Genomic DNA, 19,389 nt, shown 5'->3' with positions numbered 1-19,389 from the left:
ATCGCTTTAATCTGGGAGGCAGAGGTTGCAGTGAGCCAAGATTGCACCACTGCACTCCAGCCTAGGCGACAGAGTGAGACTCCATTTCAAAAAAAAAAAAAAAAACCATCCAACTCCCAGGTCCCACCCACAGAGTGTCATGGGAGCAAGCTGGGGTGGGGTCCAGCTTTGGTACTTTTAAATTTTCACACATTAAGATGCCCATTTTAAGTATACTGAGTTCTGGCAGTTAAGTGCACCATATAACCATCAGCCCCACCTCTGCCTTTTCTATTAATACAGCGTCATATAAATGGAATAAAAAAGTAGGTCCAGCCAGATGCGGTGGCTCACGCCTGTAATCCCAGCACTTTGGGAGGCCAAGGTGAGTGGATCACAAGGTCAGGCATTTGAGACCAGCCTGGCCAACATGGCAAAATGCCGTCTCTACTAAAAATACAAAAATTAGCCGGGTGTGGTGGCGGCTGCCTGTGGTCCCAGCTACTCGGAAGGCTGAGGCAGGAGAACTGCTTGAACCTGAGAGGCGGAGGCTGCAATGAGCCAAGACCACACCACTGCACTCCAGCCTGCACCACAGAGCAAGACTGTGTCTCAAAACAAAAATCAAAAAACAAAAAACAGTAGGTCCTCCTCAGTTGGCCTCTCTGGGTTAGCACATCTGAGACTCATTGGCTCCCTGCTGCTGTGTGACCACAGCCCATGCCCACGGCTGCTGCTGGGGTTTGCGAACCACGGTTTGTCCACTCATCAGTGGATGGACTCACGTGGGCTGCTTCCCAGTTCTGGCAACTGTAAACAAAGCTCTGGTAAACTTGCACATTGAAGTCTTTTTTTTCCCCTTTTTTCTTTTTTTTTTGAGATGGGGTCTCCCTGTGTTGCCCAGGCTGGTCTCAAACTCCTGGGCATAAGCGATCCCTGAGCCTTGGCCCCTAAAGTTCTGGGATTACAGGTGTGAGCCACTGCGCCTGGCCACACACAAATCTTTGAACACGTCTTCCCTTCTCCCGGTTCGGCTGTTCGCCACACGTGTTTGTGGAGTGGCTACAGCCACTGAGCCTGGCCACACACAAGTCTTTGAACACATCTTCCCTTCTCCCGGTTCGGCTGTTCACCACACGTGTTTGTAGAGCGGCTATAGCCACTGAGCCTGGCCACACACAAATCTTTGAACACGTCTTCCCTTCTCCCGGTTCGGCTGTTCACCACACGTGTTTGTAGAGCGGCTACAGCCACTGAGCCTGGCCACACACAAGTCTTTGAACACATCTTCCCTTCTCCCGGTTCGGCTGTTCGCCACACGTGTTTGTGGAGCGGCTACACAGCTTCACAGCTCAGCGGCAATGGATGAGATCCAGCTGTTCCACCACCTCGTGCCACTCAGGCTGCTGAATTTCAGCCAGGCCAGTGAGACCGCAGTGCCGGCTCCCCGTGGCTTTAATCTGCCTTCTCCTGTGACTGGAGATGCTGGGCGTCTTTCCATGTGCTCAACTGGCCATTCCATCCATCTTGGTGAAACATTTGTGCAGATCCTTTCCCACTGGTTAACTGGGTTTTTTGCTTAGTTATGAGAGAATTTTACATACTCCGGTCAAAGGTCCTTTAAAATCAGAGGAGGGCTGAAAAATGCTTTTTAAGTCCTCTGAAAGACAGGGCATTTTCTCCCTTTCTATAACTGCTCTTTAATTTTCTCAAGTCTTCTAAAGGGTTGAAGCTTTAAATTTTGGTGAAATCCAAATTTCAATGTTTTTCTTCATGGCTAATGACTTGTGTATCCACACTAAGAAATCTTTGCCTACCCCAGAGTTGCAAAGACCTCCCCCATGTTTCTTTCCATAACTTTTAGTTTAGCTTTTACATTTAGGTTTATATAGAGTAAAGCAAGAGTTAAGATTCAGTTTTCCAAACAGGTATCCAGCTGTTATTAGCACCATTTTTTTTTTTTTTTTTTTTGAGGCGGAGTCTCGCTCTGTCGCCCAGGCTGGAGTGCAGTGGCCAGATCTCAGCTCACTGCAAGCTCCGCCTCCCGGGTTTACGCCATTCTCCTGCCTCAGCCTCCCGAGTAGCTGGGACTACAGGCGCCGCCACCTCGCCCGGCTAGTTTTTGTATTTTTTTTTTAGTAGAGACGGGGTTTCACAGTGTTCGCCAGGATGGTCTCGATCTCCTGACCTCGTGATCCGCCCGTCTCGGCCTCCCAAAGTGCTGGGATTACAGGCTTGAGCCACCGCGCCCGGCCTATTAGCACCATTTTTTCAGAAAACCAAAAATCAACCTTCATTTCCTCTCTCAATTACATTGGCACATTTGTCAAAAAACAGTCACCACGGGCCGGGCGTGGTGGTGCACGTCTGTAACCCCAGCTACTTGGGAGGCTGATGCGGGAGAATCGCTTGAACCCAGGAGGCGGGGGCTGCAGTGAGCCGAGATGGTGCCACTGCACTTCAACCGGGGTGACAGAGCGAGATTCCAATTGGAAAAAAAAACAATGACCGCAAGCGTGTGGGTCAGCTGGAGCTTGCTGCCTTCTCCATGGCCTGTAGGCCTGTGCCTGAGCTGAGCCGTCTCCACCTCCACTCCTGCAGCTTTAGAAGAGTCTTGAAACCAGTGAGGTGAGTCCGCCAGCTCTGTTCTTCACAGTCATCGTGCCATTTTAGATCTTCTGCGTTTCCGTGGAAGTGCTGGACTCAGCTCACCAGCTGTGACAGACTGTCCCAGGGAAGGGCCTGGTTGGGTCAGAAGCTCTCCAGGTGGTTTCCAGGGGCAGCCACGGCTCAAAGCACCGAGTTACCCACAACCACGGCAAACCTCACCAGCTCTCCATGGGGTTCTGCAATCGCTGCCCAGGAGTCGGCCCCCCAGACTCCTCCCTTGCTCTGCTGCACCTGCTAGGGCTCCCCTCAGACCCATCAGCGTTCCCCATCTCCTGCCGACATCGCACTTGGGCCCTGCCCACTTGGCTCTGTCTCCACCTCCTCGCTCTGCTCTACTTCTCTTCAATCTCGTTGGTTCATGGGCTTACTCTTCTGCTGTCTACCTGTCCCCACCACTAGAATCAAAGCTCCACGTGAATGAAGCCACTCTTGCTATGCCTGGAACAGCCCCCAGAATGATGGGCTCTTGATAAATATACACCCCGAGAATGAGCGAACCAGTGGAAGGATCTGGAAGCGTCACCACGTCATCGCCACGTGAACACAAGTCACTGACCCGCGGCGTGATCCCACCTGCACTAAATAAAAAGTGTGGGGCATAAAAGCATGTGGGTGAGTACAGGCTACGAGAAGGGAAGTGAGTGTGGGGCCAGGCATGGCGGGGAGTGAGTGTGGGGCCGGGGGGGAGTGAGTGTGGGGCTGGAGGGAGAGTGAGTGTGGGGCTGGAGGGGGAGTGAGTGTGGGGCTGGAGGGGGAGTGAGTGTGGGGCCGGGGGGAGTGAGTGTGGGGTGGAGGGGGGGAGTGAGTGTGGGGCTGGGAGGAGTGAGTGTGGGGCCGGGGGGGAGTGAGTGTGGGGCTGGAGGGGGAGTGAGTGTGGGGCTGGAGGGGGAGTGAGTGTGGGGCTGGAGGGGGGAGTGAGTGTGGGGCCGGGGGGGAGTGAGTGTGGGGCCGGGGGGGAGTGAGTGTGGGGCGGAGGGGGGGAGTGAGTGTGGGGCTGGAGGGGGGGAGTGAGTGTGGGGCTGGAGGGGGGGAGTGAGTGTGGGGCTGGAGGGGGGAGTGAGTGTGGGGCCGGGGGGGAGTGAGTGGGGGCTGGGAGGAGTGAGTGTGGGGCTGGGGGGAGTGAGTGTGGGGCTGGGAGGAGTGAGTGTGGGGCTGGAGGGGGGGAGTGAGTGTGGGGCTGGAGGGGGAAGTGAGTGTGGGGCTGGAGGAGGGGAGTGAGTGTGGGGCTGGAGGGGGGGAGTGAGTGTGGGGCTGGAGGGGGGGAGTGAGTTGGGGCTGGAGGGGGGGAGTGAGTGTGGGGCTGGAGGGGGAGTGAGTGTGTGGGGCTGGAGGGGGGGAGTGAGTGTGGGGCTGGAGGGGGAGTGAGTGTGGGGCTGGAGGGGGAGTGAGTGTGGGGCTGGAGGGGGAGTGAGTGTGGGGCTGGAGGGGGGGAGTGAGTGTGGGGCTGGGGGGAGTGCGTGTGGGGCTGGAGGGGGGGAGTGAGTGTGGGGCTGGAGGGGGGAGTGAGTGTGGGGCGGAGGGGGGGAGTGAGTGTGGGGCTGGGAAGAGGGGAGTGAGTGTGGGGCTGGAGGGGGAGTGAGTGTGTGGGGCTGGAGGGGGTGAGTGTGGGGCTGGGGGGAGTGAGTGTGGGGCTGGAGGGGGGAGTGAGTGTGGGCTGGAGGGGGGGAGTGAGTGTGGGGCTGGAGGGGGGAGTGAGTGTGGGGCTGGAGGGGGGAGTGAGTGTGGGGCTGGAGGGGGGGAGTGAGTGTGGGGCTGGAGGGGGAGTGAGTGTGGGGCTGGAGGGGGTGTGAGTGTGGGGCTGGAGGGGGGGTGAGTGTGGGGCTGGAGGGGGGGAGTGAGTGTGGGGCTGGAGGAGGAGTGTGGGGTGGAGGGGGGAGGGGAGTGAGTGTGGGGCTGGAGGGGGGAGGAGTGTGGGGCTGGAGGGGGTGTGAGGGTGGGGCTGGAGGGGGGGGGAGTGAGTGTGGGGCTGGAGGGGAGGAGTGAGTGTGGGGCTGGAGGGGGGGAGTGAGTGTGGGGCTGGAGGGGGTGTGAGGGTGGGGCCGGAGGGGGGGAGTGAGTGTGGGGCCGGAGCGGGGGAGTGAGTGTGGGGCCGGAGGGGGGGAGTGAGTGTGGGGCCGGAGGGGGGGAGTGAGTGTGGGGCTGGAGGGGGGAGTGAGTGTGGGGCTGGAGGGGGGGAGTGAGTGTGGGGATGGAGGGGGGGAGTGAGTGTGGGGCTGGAGGGGGGGAGTGAGTGTGGGGCTGGAGGGGGGAGTGAGTGGGGTCTGGAGAGGGAGTGAGTGTGGGGCTGGAGGGGGGGAGTGAGTGTGGGGCTGGAGGGGGGGAGTGAGTGTGGGGCTGGAGGGGGAGTGAGTGTGGGGCCGGGGGGGAGTGAGTGTGGGGCTGGAGGGAGGAGGGGAGTGAGTGTGAGCCCGGGCATGGGGGGGAGTGAGTGTGGGGCTGGGCATGGGGGGAGTGAGTGTGGGGCCGGGCACATGAAGGGGGAGTGAGTGTGGGGCCGGGCATGGGGGGGAGTGAGTGTGGGGCTGGGAAGAGGGGAGTGAGTGTGGGGCTGGGAAGAGGGGAGTGAGTGTGGGGCTGGGCATGGGGGGGAGTGAGTGTGGGGCTGGGCATGGCGGGGGAGTGTGGGGCTGGGCATGGGGGGGAGTGAGTGTGGGGCTGGGCATGGGGGGGAGTGAGTGTGAGCCGGGCATGGGGGGGAGTGAGTGTGGGGCTGGGCAGGGGGGGGGAGTGAGTGTGGGGCTGGGCATGAGGGGGAGTGAGTGTGGGACTGGGCATGGGGGGGAGTGAGTGTGGGGGGGGCATGGGGGGAGTGAGTGTGGGGCTGGGCATGGGGGGAGTGAGTGTGGGGCTGGGCATGGGAGGGAGTGAGTGTGTGGGCTGGGCATGGGGGGAGTGAGTGCGGGGCTGGGCATGGGGGGGAGTGAGTGTGGGGCTGGGCATGGCGGGGGAGTGTGGGGCTGGGCATGGGGGGGAGTGAGTGGGCTTCCCGTGTTGTCAGTGCTTTGCTTCCTGTGATTGGACGTGAAGGAGAGAACCTGAGCTGTCAGGATCAGGAGTGGGCACTGGCCTGTGGACCACAGCCTGGAGGTCTCTCCTCACTCCCACCAGCCTGCTCACTCCCAGATTGTTCAGAACAACTGACCCAGGGCCTGGGGGTGCTCACAAGTGTGTCTGGCCAGGTTGAGCCCCTGCCCAGTGACAGAGGTGGGTCCTCCCACCCAGGCCTGCTGCTCTAAGTCCCTGCAGCAGCAAAGGCTCGGACGGCCTTTCCCAAGCCCAGGAACACCCCTGGACATCAGGAGTTGTCAGCTACGCAGACTGAGCCCCCACCTTGGCATCCAACAAGTAATTGTATGGCATGAAGACGATATCAGCTTGCTGCTTCAGGTTCCGGGACAGGTAGTAAGGGCACACCCTGGGAATGAGGAGAGGGGAAGATGCTGTGAGCACCCCGTGCGGGGGACGGTGACCCGAGGCCGGGGCTGCCATGTCTTCTGACCCAGAAGAAGCCCTAATCCTGTGCATGGGGTCCAGGTGGGAAGCTACTGTCTGGGACGGATGGGGAGTCCACATGAGTTTCCAACCATGTAAACTGTCATCTCTTTAAAAACTCGATGGAAAAGAAAAACCAACCCTATTCCTGGATAGAGGTCATCACAATCAAACACAACACAGAACCACTAAAACAAAGCAGAGCTGGGTCGGACGCGGTGGCTCACACCTGTAATCCCAGAACTTTGGGAGGCCGAGGCGGGTGGAACTCTTGAGCTCAGGAGTTTGAGACTGGACTGAGCAACAGAGTGAGACCCTGTCCGTACAGAAAACACAAAAATTAACCAGGCGTGGTGGTGCATGCCTGGAGTCCCAGCTACCTGGGAGGCTGAGCTGAATCACTTGAGCCTGGGAGGTTGAGACTGCAGTGAGCCAAGATCACGACGCTGCACTCCAGCCTGGACAGCACAGCGAGCCTCTGTCTCAAAAAAACAGAGGGGAGGAGCTCTCCCCTCAATATGAGAAAAGCTTTATCATAACTTGAATCTCTGAAACTATAAAAGAAGTGGACAAAGGACATATTTGCTGTCCTCAAAAGAACGAAGCCGAACTACCAGCACCAGCAGGGGAAGCTACCCATGGCGCTGAGTGAAAACCGCAAACTGCAGAACACTCCACGCAGACAAAACCGTGCGTGCTTCCACACAGACACACGCCTGCAGGGCTCTGTCCAATGCCACGGTGGCCACCTGGGGTGGCTGAGGGCCAGGGAAGAGGGAGGCAGCTTCACTTTTTACTCTGTGTTCCTCAGAACTGCTTAAACTTTCTCATACTGAATGGTGATTAGTTTCATAACTTAAAAAGGAACAAAGAAAAGGGAAGAAACGTATCTGGGCCTCCACAGGTCACAGGAGAGCTGGGCCACAGAAGGACAGCGGTCGTGACCTCACTGACGGGTCTCACCTGTGCTTGCTTCCGCTCTTGACCAAGTCCTCGATGTCCAGGATGGGGCTGGCCAGCTCCTGCTCCAGGCTTTTCTCTGCAGGTGTGAGGCAGGGGTAAACACACACCCTCAGGGTCCAGTAAGTCTCCCAGACCACAGAGGGATGCTCAGGACAGAACAGCTCCTACACGGCAGGCAGGGCTGGGTGCCCCCCGCCCCAATCATGAACGTGCCACAAAGCACCCACTGAGGGTCTCAGGTGCCCAAGGAAGGCCCCCACCCAAAGTGATCCCGAGGGAGCCCTCCTGTGCCCCTAGAAGGCCTGAGGTTGAGGGTGGATCAGACAGAGGCCAGCAGGGTTCCGAGGGTTCTATGCATCCTCTCTGAGACAGCCCAAGACAGGGCAGGGGTGTCTATGGTGACGGCTACACTCAGCCCTCCCCAGGGCAGGGAAGAACAGCCCCTCAGCGTATTGCCCCAGCCCACAGAGACATCTCCCAAAAACCCTGGAGGTGCCCCTGTGATTAGCACCGTGGCTCAGCTTCCCTGCCAACCACAACAGGCCCAGAACTGCCAGCGAAAGGAACGCCAGGTTTTCCTAGGCTCAACGGTGGCCCGCTCCCCTCTGCAGCATGGCAGCCCTGGGAAAGGGCACTGCCTATGCTGGCTGAGAGGACCAGGGCAGAAAAGACATCAGGGAGTTTGGGGGATGTCCTGCCCCTCCCTTGCCTCTACAGCACAGGCCCCCAAACTGGAACCACAAGAACTTCTTAGGGAGCTGCTTAAACACAGACAGACAGAACCAGGGACCTCTTCTAACAAGCACCCCAGAGTCTTAGGGCAGCCGTGTGGGGCAATGGGGCCTTCCCCAGCTCCCGGCTCCATCATGGCTGCTTTGTGCCCGTCCCCGGGAGGTGCCAGGCCCCGAGAGCCAGGACTCAGCTGCAGAGGCCAGAAACGCACACGCGCACATACACACACACACTCACACACACACACCAGCGATGACTCAACTCCAGACGCTCCCAGGGATAGCAGGGAAGGCAGGGGAGGAAAAGCACATCCCTGAGCGGCACCATAGCAACGACCAGCCAATCAGCACGCGGCACTTGCCAAACCTTCCCTCACCATAGCAACGACCAGCCAATCAGCACGCACTGCCGCACAGCGGCACTTGCCAGACCTTCCCTGGCAGAGAGCTGAGGGTGGGGCAAGGACAGGAGCTGCAAGGGGAAGGGGGACAAGGGGCAGGGCCCTCCCAGAGGCTCTGCCCCAGGCTGACCCCAAGTTTGCTGTCCCCAACCAGAGTCCTCACAGGACACAGGCCAGGAAGGGTGCCAGCTCTCTAGCTGTCTCTTCATTCGCCCAAAATACCTGTCTTCCTTCCTCTCAGACCCCTCCAGGAGCTGCAGCCCACTCTAAAGATGCCCAGGGTGGCCAGGCGCGGTGGCTCAAGCCTGTAATGCCAGCACTTTGGGAGGCTGAGGCGGGCGGATCATGAGGTCAGGAGATCGAGACCATCCTGGCTAACATGGTGAAACCGCGTCTCTACTAAAAAAATATACAAAAATTTAGCCGGTCGTGGTGGCAGGCACCTGTAGTCCCAGCTACTTGGGAGGCTGAGGCAGGAGAATGGCGTGAACCCAGGAGGCGGAGCTTGCAGTGAGCTGAGATCGTGCCACTGCACTCCACCCTGGGCGACAGAGCGAGATTTCATCTCAAAAAAAAAAGATGCCCAGGCTGGCACAGGTGCTGCAGACACCCCCTCACAGCCTGTCCAGGGGGCAGACAGGATGCAAAGGTTCACAGCTAGGCAACCTGCCGCCAGGTCGGGCAGTGAGAGCCCAAGCCAAGGGGGACAGGCTGGGGCTGGGCTGAGTCTTCTTGGACTGAGCCCACAGGCCTGGGGGAGGAGACAGATGGGGGCCCAGAGCCAGAGGCCTGACACGGATAGAAGCAGCACAGGAGGCGGTCAGCGGCCTCCCCACCAGACACCAGGTACCAGGCCCGGTGGCCACAGGGGTGCTACCCTTGTCCAGGACCACCGCCGGACAGGCCCACACTCGGCGTTCCATACTATCCCAAGGACCCCCGCTGCATGGGACTGGGGACACCCAGCAGGCACTCCTGTCCTGTCCTGGAAATCCGGGTGAGGACCTTGGAAATGACGACAGGCTGAGAATCTCCAACAGCACATCTGCCCCCCCGTCCCAGAGTCCCGTCCTGTGGGCACCACCAGGACGAGCGGGCAGCTTCCATCAGGGAACCTGGGGGCAGAGCCCCTCAGAGCCCCTTCTCAGGACCACCAAAAAGGCCTGGACAACTACACATCAAGGTGACTGGAGGTCCTTGGTGCCACCAGAACAAAAAACACAGCAAACAAGAAGCAACACAGAAGATGCCTCCAGCAACACAGCACAAGCCTCCAGTAAGCGGAGGTCTCCCTGCAGGCCCATGTTCCGCCCACCCTGTTCCTCTAGGGCCCAGAAACGTCTGGTGGTGGGTCAGGCGGGACCACCTAGCTCCGTCTCTGCCAGGGGAGCGCCGTCCTAAATATAATAGCAGCTTCAGGGTCCTCAGTCCTGGCACACTGAGCACTCAGCAAACACGAGTGCAGACAGCAGCCCACAGGACCGCTGACGCCTCCTAAGTGCTCCAGGGCCGCGTCACCTGAGGCTTGAGCCCCAACTGAGGCAGGAAACAGAGGGAACCCTGATCCCACAGAAGCTCAGGCCGTGCCGACTGCACAGATGCCACCCTCAGGTCACAGAAACTGTAAGGGCGGCCGATGCGGGCGCCCCCTGCCACTGTCTCTGAGACCCCGTGATGAGCCCCAGAAGCTCCTGACATACCAAGGGGCAGCCACTAGGTGGAGAAGCACCCCTGGCCCTCACAGGCTGTGGCCACCTGCAGTCACAGGGCAAGGTGCCCAGCTCTGCTCCCGTCACTCACTCATCCCGTCTCCTGAAGAGGGCCCAAGGCCTCCCGTGTCGGACCCACAGGACTCAGCCTGGAGTCACGCTCGGGGCTGTAATTTTTCTCTGCAAGGTCAGCACAGGACAGAGACACATGCGGCAGGGTCGGGGGAGGCCAGACACGGCTTCCAGGACACCCTCCCAAGATGGCATAAGGGCCGGTCATAGGAGCACCCGCTGCTGGGCAAGCAACAAAACCCCAGGCTCCCCGAAGACAAAGTAGGTGTTCAGCAAAACGCCCGCTGTATGCACCAATGGTTAGGTGCAGGGAGCCCTTCTCGTCAGGAAATGGAGAGAGCTTTCCCAAAATCCAAGGCCCCAGGCACCAGCCACAGGCAGTCCTGCCAGCTGGCTGTCTCAGACCATTGTGTGAGCTCTTCCACACAGAAGACGAACACGGGTGGCCCCGAGTCAGAAGACAGTGCCCAGGTACACAGCTGCACTGGCCGCCCCACCAGACAAGCACAACCGGGCTGACGCCCTGAGAGGCTGCACACACTCCACCCCGAGCCTGGTCCCACCGAGCTGCCTGTACCTTCCACGTTGTTGTAGAAATGACACGAGCGACTTGCCACCTTCCTGCGGCACAAGTGGATCTGCGGAAGGAAGGGCAGAGTGCGCAGCTGGAGCATGGCCAAGAGACCCGAGCCAGTTCCCACCCCCACCAGGCCCTCCCCTGCAGTCCCCCAGTGAACTTTGAACCCTAGCCCAGCGGGAGCACAGCCTGGGACTCTGGATACCCAGCAGCACTCGCCTCGCGGAACCCTGAGCCAGAGCGGGAGCCAGGAACCCACCTGCATGTGGTTACTCTCTTGTTTCTTCACCTCTGGATGGATACACAGCTGCTCCCGGGAGCCCAGCACACACACCTTAGGCCTGGAGGGAGAGAGCACTGTGGGTGGAGGAGGAGCTGCCTCCAACAGCCACAGCGTGGTCCCGCAGCGTGAGCCGTATGGAGACACACAGGAGCATTCGCCGCCAGAGGAAATGAGCATAACTGCAATGTGGTCCGGTCGTAGGAGTGGCCCAGGCGTAGGAACGTGGTCCGGGTGCAGGAGAGTGGCCCCGGCGTAGGAGCGTGGCCCAGGTGTAGGAGGGAGCAGGGAGACAAGCGGGAGAACTGGACAGAGGGACGAGATTCGACAGCTTCCACAGCACCCTGCCATTGGCCCCTCCACAGGAACCCGACTGAACACCAAGACTCTGCTGGGCTCTGACAAGCGGCAGGGCCTCCTCCCACTTCATGTGCAAAGCTGCACTGGGGGCCGGCCCTGACCTGCCGCACAGCTGCCACAACAGCAGCTGAAAGGAGCTCAGGACGCCAGCCCGAGGTCAGCACACAAATGCAAAGCTGCTTCCTCACAAGTAACGGGCACTAGAGACAGCCCGGGCCCCACCCCACCCCTGGGCACCAGCACACTGCACACTTGTGGGGAGCATCTGGAAAGACCACCCCCCTCCACTACAGCACAGCATGGTCTGTGGACCCAGCACCACGTCAAGCTGGTTCTCTCGAGGACCCCAACACAGGTGTGAACGCATCTGACCCACCGGTAGGAGGTGTTCCGAAGCTCGTCGATGACCTGCGTGAGTTGCGAGTGGGTCCTGGAGGCGTAAATGATCTTTGGGATATCCGTGTAGCAAGCTGCCCAGACACAAGCAAGCACAGAGGTCATGGTTCTCACGTGTCAAAGGCGGGTGGCATTCGGCTAACTCAGCCCTGCAGACAGCCCAGAATCTGACACCCCAGAGACTTACCAAAAATGGGTGAAGTGGACATCTGCCATGCCCTAATTCAGCAAAAAAGCCCAACCCTAGGTTTATACCCACGATGGCGAGAAATGACGTGGCAGCTACAAAATTCTCCTTGAGCTCTGCTTAAGAGATGGCAGAAGTCCCCGTGGGCCCACCCTACCCTCAGCGCCATCCCTTGCCAACCATCCCCACAGGAGGCCAGGAGAGGCCCAGGAACTAGGGTCACCTATAGGATCTTCAGCAGCAGCAGCAGCAGCGCTGCCCCAGGACGACAAGGCCTGATTCGGGAAAAGCTCCCCTTGACCCCTCTCGGCAATCTTGCGGGCAGAGATGGTGTCTCGGAGGTGTTCTCGCCAGGCCAGCGTGGTACACAGCAGGCACAGCGTCTTCCCTGTGCCCGTGGGGCTCTCCAGAATGCCATTCACCTTCTGAACGGAGTTGGGAGCAAGGGTTACGGGGAAGCCAGGAAGAGGCGAGGCCACACAAGCCACCCTGAGACAAGCCTCAGCAGCCAGCGGGCAGCTCTTCGCAGATGCAGAGGCCGTGGTCAGGTGGCGAGAGCCCCACGGGACCATGGATAAGTCCGCAGGACACTTTCCACTCTTGCCCTAAAGGACGTGAAGCAACTCCAGCTGCCATCAGCAAACCATTTGCAGAACATTACCCGAAATGCGACAGTATTTTTCAGCCTCAATAGTAAGATGACTAATGAGGCGTCAAGTCTCAAAATAGGAAACTGTTCTGCATTCCTAGATCCAAACATTTACGCTGTCCTATCTGATGTCCTACAGACGAGCTCTCAGATGGGAACCTGAGCAGGAAACTCAGGGAGGGGAGGGGTGTGAGCCAGGTACAAGAGGGCACCTCAAGGAACCCAGGAGAAGGCAACCTGTGCCGCTGCCACCTCCCTGCACCCCCAAGGTTCAAAGACCTTCAAAGTGAGGCTGGCCACCGGCTGCCCCTCCGACGGAAATGCTTCCTCCTGACCCGTGAATACCAGCCGCTCCTCAGAGGCCCCCAAGGCACTAAGTCTGTCATTCTCAAGGAAGATGTTTTTACTTGTCAGTCCTCTCTCTGACCCCACCTGGAACACCAGCCCTTTTGATGACAGAGGCTGCCTCTGGAAGGGCCTGGCTGGAATGGGTCGGGAGAGGGAAGCACACCCGGCCCTGGCTGAAGCTCCACCTGCCCACCGTCCTTTCCTCCGGGCCTGTGTTCTACCTGCTGCAGACATTCCAGGACCTTGGTCATGTACTCCTGTTGGCATTTGTAGGGCTGGAAAGGGAAGTCTATGGTCACACCATTCAGGACTATCTTGGGCATATCAGCCTGTTCTCAGGAGGGCACAGAGGGTGGCTGAGTGGCAGGCTATTCCGGTCTGTGCGGAAAAACCACTCCGAACATCTTAGGATCTCAGGCACTCCTGGTAAGTGATGTGAGCAGGTGCACTGGGACACAACGCGGTTCTCTTGGAGAATCCCTGCGGCACAGACCTGGGAAAGACAGTAAGACTCTGTAGACAGCCTTTGTGGATACCGGGCCACTTTCCCAGGCGTTTCTATGAGTCCCTCCTGTGGAGAGGGTCAGAGGGCAACCCTGGCATATGCCATCTCAAGTAGCTGGCGGGGCAAAGATGCGATGTGGCTGGGCCTTGCCTTATCCTCCCGCCCCACAACTCCGTCCTTCTCTGGAAGGGACGCCCACAGCGCTGCAAGTTCCGCCCGCAGAATTCCGTGACTTCCACACGAGCGTGAGGGCTGGAGAGGCAAGCGGCACCCCTCCCGGCCTGACCAGGCACAACGTCAGAGCGAAGGGTCTGAACCTCCGGCCCTGCCTCTCCAGCCCTCTGCCCTCCTGGCTGGCGGGAGGCCATTCCCCATCCCGTCCGGGCGGGCAACCAGATGCAGCCAAAGTAGCGAAAGAGTATCCCGGGATGCCAATCCGTGCAGCCCTCAGCAAGTCACTCAACTTCTCTAAGCCTCAGTCCCGCTTGGGAACTGGGACTAACAGACCAGACGCGGACACACTGAATATCGGCCCTTCCCTCCAGCCCGGGCCATGGGCTCAGCCAACGCTGCGGCGCCAGCGCCCACGAGCGCAGGAAACTACAGGTCCCAAAGTGCAGCGCGGCCAATCCGCCGACCCGTGGCCCCGACGGCGGCACGGGGCCTGCCGGGAGCTGTAGTTTCGAAAACCGCAAGGCGCCCACGAGCCGCTCGAGTAAACCACTTGTAGAATCACTGCGACTCACGGCTCACTTGTCTCCGGGGCGAACCTTCCAGAACCGGCGGCCCTCAGGAACTCAACAGACTCCAGTCGAGCGCCGCCACGGCGTCCCCAGCTATGAGCCAGTTCAGACTTCGCGGGCAGAGGCGCGCAGTAGCCACTGAGCTCACTGCACTTCCGCCCCCGCTTCCGGTCTGCTGCTTTGTGCTCCGGGCGGAAACTGTTCCTCCGCGGAGGGGGTCCGCCTGCTCTTTGGCTCCTCCAGGCCTACGGGGCCGTTTGCGCGTTCTGTGTGCGGCTGCCCTGCCCAGTGAACCTCACTTCCATGGCCCACAGGCAGAAATCTGGGTTCCCGCCCGTCTCCTTCCTTGATGTCATCCCCCACCAGGGTCTCCGTTCCACTACCGCCTCTCTAGGCCGAGCCACCACCATTGCCCGGAGAGCTGCACGGGCCTCGTCCCCAGAGGCATCTTTTTGCCGCTCAAGTGTGAGCTGACAGCTTTCCGGAAAATTTGAAAATGGCTGCCCCTTGCCCAGGACCCGGTTCCTGAGAGCCCTGACCGCCTCCTCTCCTTCCTCTCCTGCTCTGTCCAGCTTCTACTAGGGTCACTGTCCCCGCACTGGCCCCGGCGGGCCTCCCTGAGTCCCCAGCACGCGGCACTGGCTGGCAGCAGGGCGGACCCCAAGAGCGAGGCCCGCACAGTTCTGTGGGGTCAGCCCAGCGTGAGGGATGCTTGTCTCAGGCGGCCCCAGTGCCCGTGCCCCAGAAGGGCCCCAGGAGGAAGTTGGCGCTGCGTGACCGCGCACGGCCGGCACGGTTGTGTTTCATGTCCACGGACGGCACAGGCGATGCCCTGCGTGCCCATGCTCGTGGGTGTGAGCTAGTGCTCGGAGAAGCCCCACACTCACTGGCACCCAGCCCCGTGTGCCTATTCGGGTGAAGGAACCGCGGGCTGCCTGCCTGAGACCCGGCAGGGATTGAAGACGAGGAGACCAGCCACACAGGCTTGTGGGATGAATGGGCACCAAGCACAAGTTTCAGTGCCCCCCCATACGTGCTGATATGGCTCGTCTCTGTGTCCCACCCAAGTCTCACCTCGAATTGTAATCCCCACGTGTGGAGGGAGGGCGGGACCTGGAGGGAGGTGATTGGATCATGGGGTCAGTTTCCTCCAGGCTGTTCCCAAATAGTGAGTGCTCAGGAGACCGGATGGTTTAAAAGTGGCAGTTTCCCCTTCTCGCTCTGGCTGTCTCCTGCTGCCATGTAAGACCTGGGAACTGGGACTAACATAGACTTCACCTTCTGCCATGATTTTTTTTTTTTTTTTTTTTTTAAGACGAGTTTTGGCTCTTTTTTCCCAGGCTGGAGTGCAATGGCACAATCTTGGCTCACTGCAACCTCCACCTCCTGGGTTCAAGCAATTCTCCTGCCTCAGCCTCCCAAGTAGCTGGGATTGCAGGTGCGCACCACTAAGCCTGGCTAATTTTTTATATTTTTAGTAGCGATGGAGTCTGACCATGTTTGCCCGGGAAGTCTCAAACTCCTGACCTCAGGTGATCCATCTGCCTTGGCCTCCAAAGTGCTGGAATTACAGGCGTGAGCCACCACACCCGGCCTCAGGTAGTATCTTAATAGCAGTGTGAGATCCGACAAATGCTTGACACACTTCTCCTCTGGACGACCTCTGGAATAAGTCCTCTCTTTTCTTTTTTTTTTTTTTTTTTTTTAGACCAAGTTTTCCTCTTGTCCCTCAGGCTGGAGTGCAGTGACACAATCTTGGCTCACTACAACCTCTGCCTCCGGGGTACAAGCAATTCTCCTGCCTCAGCCTCTCAAGTAGCTGGGATTACAGGCGCCTGCCACCATGCCTGGCTAATTTTTGTATTTTTAGTAGAGACGGGGTTTCACCATGTTGGCCAGGCTGGTCTCGAGCTCCTGACCTCGGGTGATGCACCCACCTCAGCCTCCTACAGTGCTGGGATTACAGGTGTGAGCCAGCTAAGTCCTCTCATTGTCCACACTTTCTGTGTGAAAAAATGAGGCACAGGGTGTTGAGCAGATTGTCCAGAGCCTGCCCAGGAGCCAGGAGTTTTACCTTTTGCTGCCACACACTCCATCTCCTGAGAGCAGTGACCAGAAAAGGCTGTCCTGTGGACTGAAGTCTGAGTCATCTGCTCCTTGCCAGCTGCTAGAGGAGCATTCTGGCCTTGGGCAGTCAGGAACTCCTGTACCCTTGCCCTCCTCCTCTAATTGCTGATGTAGCCAAAGCTCCAGCATACAGCAGGTGCTTGACAGATGTCTGTTGAATGACTGAGTGTTCTGCTGAGGTATAGGGCTCCTCCTAGGAGCCAGGGTTAATTTTCTTTTCTTTTCTTTTCTTTTTTTTTTTTGAGACAGAGTCTTGCTCTGTCACCCAGGCTGGAGAGCAGTGGTGCGATCTCGGCTCCCTGCAACCTCCACCTCCCAGGTTCAAGCGATTCTGCTTCCTCAGCCTCCTGAGTAACTGGGATTACAGGTGCCAGCCACCACACCCGGCTACGTTTTGTATTTTTAGTAGAGATGGAGTTTCACCATGTTGGTCAGGCTGGTCTTGAACTCCTGACCTTGTGATCCGCCTGCCTCAGCCTCCCAAAGTGTTAAGATTACAGGCATGAGCCACCACACCCAGCCAAGCCAGGGTTAATTTCAAGAGTGCAAAGGTCTGATAAAAGTCACACTTTATGAAAAATATATATATATTTTTGAAACAGAGTCTTGCTGTTGTCACCCAGGCTGGAGTGCAGTGGTGTGATCTCGGCTCACTGCGACCTCCCCGTCCCAGGTTCAAGTGATTCTCCTGCTTCAACCTCCTAAGTAGCTGAGATTACAGGCACCTGCCACCACACCTGGCTAATTTTTGTATTTTTAGGATAGATGGGGTTTTACCATGTTGGCCAGGCTGGTCTCAAACTCCTGACCACAGGTGATCTGCCCACCTTGGCCTCCCAAGTGTTGGGATTACAGATGTGAGCCACTGCACCCAGTCAAAACATTTTTTTTTTTTTTTTTTGAGACGTAGTCTCGCTCTGTCGCCCAGGCTGGAGTGCAGTGGCGTGATCTCGGCTTACTGCAAGCTCTGCCTCTCGGGTTTACGCCATTCTCCCGCCTAAGCCTCCCAAGTAGCTGGGACTACAGGCGCCCGCCACCACGCCCGGCTAATTTTTTGTATTTTTAGTAGAGACAGGGTTTCACCATGTTAGCCAGGATGGTCTCGATCTCCTGACCTCGTGATCCACCCATCTCGGCCTCGCAAAGTGCTGGGATTACAGGCGTGAGCCAGCGCGCCCGGCCCAAAACATTTTTTTTAACTAGCACTGGTGTGCATGTGAAAAACATCTTTGAAATGCTCATGCACTTTCTGCATTTGATCTTGGTGAGAAGTCAAAATCTGCTCCTAGACCTGGCACTATATTGGAGCAAACAGTCAGTACAGCTATTGTGTGTGTTTGTTAATGCACTAACAGTACACCTATTGTGTGCCTGCTAGCATGCTGTCAGTACTCCTATTGCGTGTGCCTGCCAGTGCACTGAGAGTCAGTACACCTATGGCATGCGCCGGCTAGCATGCTGTCAGTACAGCTATTGTGTATGCCTGCTAGCACGCTGACAGTCAGTACAGCTAACAGTACCTCTGTTGCATGTACCTGCGAAGGTGCTGACCGTCAGTACCCCTGTTGTGTGTGCCTGCTAAGGTGCTGACCAGCACCCAGGGCTGGAGTCTGCCTGAAGGATGCTGACCATCCCCAACTGCCACCGTGGTGGCCAACAGGGAGGACGCGGCTGCTGTGGTGGGCAGCTCTGTGTGCCTCTCCGCCCTTCCTCCTCCTTCCTAGGTGGGTTCCTAGGAGTAGCCCAGGGGCCAGGGCCAGCACCTCTGTGAGCATATTAGTTCCATATGGCTTCATAGCAAATCACCACAAACCCAACAGCTTAAAACAACCCTCATTTATGACCTCCTAATTCTTAGTATCCCAAGGCTGAAACCAAGTGGGCAGCTGGGCTGAGTTCTTGTGTGGAGGCTCTGGGGTCAAACCTGCCTCCAAGCCCATTCTCTTCTTGTTGGCAGAACTCACTTCCTTGCGGTTAAGGTCTTGTCGTCTTGCTGGCTGTTGGCTGGGAGCAGTTCTCAGATCCTTGCCACGTGTCCCCTCGTCTCAACAACAGAGAACCTTCTTTGCTTTGATCCCTCCAATTTCTTCAACCAGGCAAAGGAAACTGCTTTTGAAGGGCTCCTGTGATGAGGTCAGGGCCTGCCTGATGATCCTCCTGTCTTAAGTGTACCTCTGAGCCACACAATGTCACCCTCCTAGGCATCACCTCCACCAGACTCAGAGTCCTGGGGATGATGCTGGCTTGCACACCAGGGGTCAGGACTCTCCAGGCCACCCTAGGATGTGACTGGCCTTGGGTACTCCCAGCACACTGCTAGGCTGAGGCTTGCCCCGGCTTTTGTGTTGCTGAGCCAGCCTCATGGCTCTGCCAGTCTCCTGAGGTTTTCAGGGTTTTGCTCCTGGCCCTATGACTTAGCTGCTTGTAGGGCAAAGCACTGCTCCCTGCCTCGGTGGCTCCATCCCTGCAATGGGAATGGCGCTCCATTTGTCTGCCAGGCTTTCCCTTTGGGAGTGACGGGGAGAGGGGGAGGCAGGATAGGTTGCCCCCCACTCACTAAGTGCACACAACCCTGGCACCCCTCCTCCATCCTCTAGGGGCCTCATTGTCTCATCTTACCCTGAGAAACAAAGGTCCAGTGAGGTCAGACACTTGCCCTTGGCCTGGGCCATACAGCGAGTGAACGTCAGAGCCGAGGCCGGAACCCACCTCTGTTTCACGGCAAAGCCTTTGTTCTGGCCTCACCCCTCCACTTTCACTCTTCTCTGCTCAGATCCTGCCCATCCCCTGGGCTCACAGGAGATGCCCCTTGGAGGCCTCCAGGCCAGCGCCCACCCCTGTGGCCATGGCATCCTCTCTGATGGCAGGCACAGACCTGGACCCTGTTGGCACCAGCCCAGCTTACAGCAGCCTCCGCGAAGGGCTCTGCAGCCCCACCCCCTGGGTGGGAACTGCCCCTCCTGCCTTGCCCCTGCCCCGCCTGCCTTGGAGAATGGGAGCTCATCTCCACCCCACCCCACCCTCAGGCCTCACAAAGCCAAGTTGGGGAAGCAGCTGTCCTGCTGGGAGCGGTTGGAGGGTGGGGGTCTTGCTGCAGTGCGCCCCCACCTCCGCCCTCTCCCTCTGAGGGCCGCGGCCCCTCCCGCAACCAGGTGCTTGCTCCTTTCTCTCTTCCTCCCTCCCTCCTCCCGCCCCCGCAG

At 58.5% G+C, this 19,389-nt stretch overlaps 1 protein-coding gene across 11 annotated transcripts in view; it reads right to left on the bottom strand.

Moving 5' to 3' along the window:
- The window catches only part of RTEL1 (regulator of telomere elongation helicase 1), a 38,643-nt gene extending 23,636 nt beyond the window's left edge, over positions 1-15,007 (bottom strand). For 8 of the 11 annotated variants that reach the window (XM_033187143.1, XM_033187140.1, XM_033187145.1 and 5 more), the window contains exons 1-8: positions 14,066-15,007; positions 13,036-13,307; positions 12,041-12,242; positions 11,611-11,704; positions 10,854-10,935; positions 10,595-10,655; positions 7,105-7,180; positions 5,980-6,064 (exon numbers count right to left, since the gene is read on the bottom strand). In XM_033187143.1, the coding sequence (XP_033043034.1) occupies positions 5,980-6,064; positions 7,105-7,180; positions 10,595-10,655; positions 10,854-10,935; positions 11,611-11,704; positions 12,041-12,242; positions 13,036-13,137 (702 nt within the window). In that variant the 5' untranslated portion in view covers positions 13,138-13,307; positions 14,066-15,007. Of the gene's footprint in view, positions 1-5,979; positions 6,065-7,104; positions 7,181-7,894; positions 8,123-10,594; positions 10,656-10,853; positions 10,936-11,610; positions 11,705-12,040; positions 12,243-13,035; positions 13,308-13,783; positions 13,982-14,065 lie in introns of those variants that run through there. The other 3 variants (XM_033187141.1, XM_033187151.1, XM_033187152.1) reach the window with 3 other exon arrangements.
- Between the last annotated feature and the right edge of the window lie 4,382 nt (positions 15,008-19,389).

Source organism: Trachypithecus francoisi, unplaced genomic scaffold (genome assembly GCF_009764315.1).
Source record: "Trachypithecus francoisi isolate TF-2019V2 unplaced genomic scaffold, Tfra_2.0 Lachesis_group21, whole genome shotgun sequence".
NCBI classification, from domain to species: Eukaryota; Metazoa; Chordata; class Mammalia; order Primates; family Cercopithecidae; genus Trachypithecus; species Trachypithecus francoisi.
Note: the sequence above shows the minus strand (reverse complement) of the source record. Positions and strands in the feature narration are given on the sequence as shown.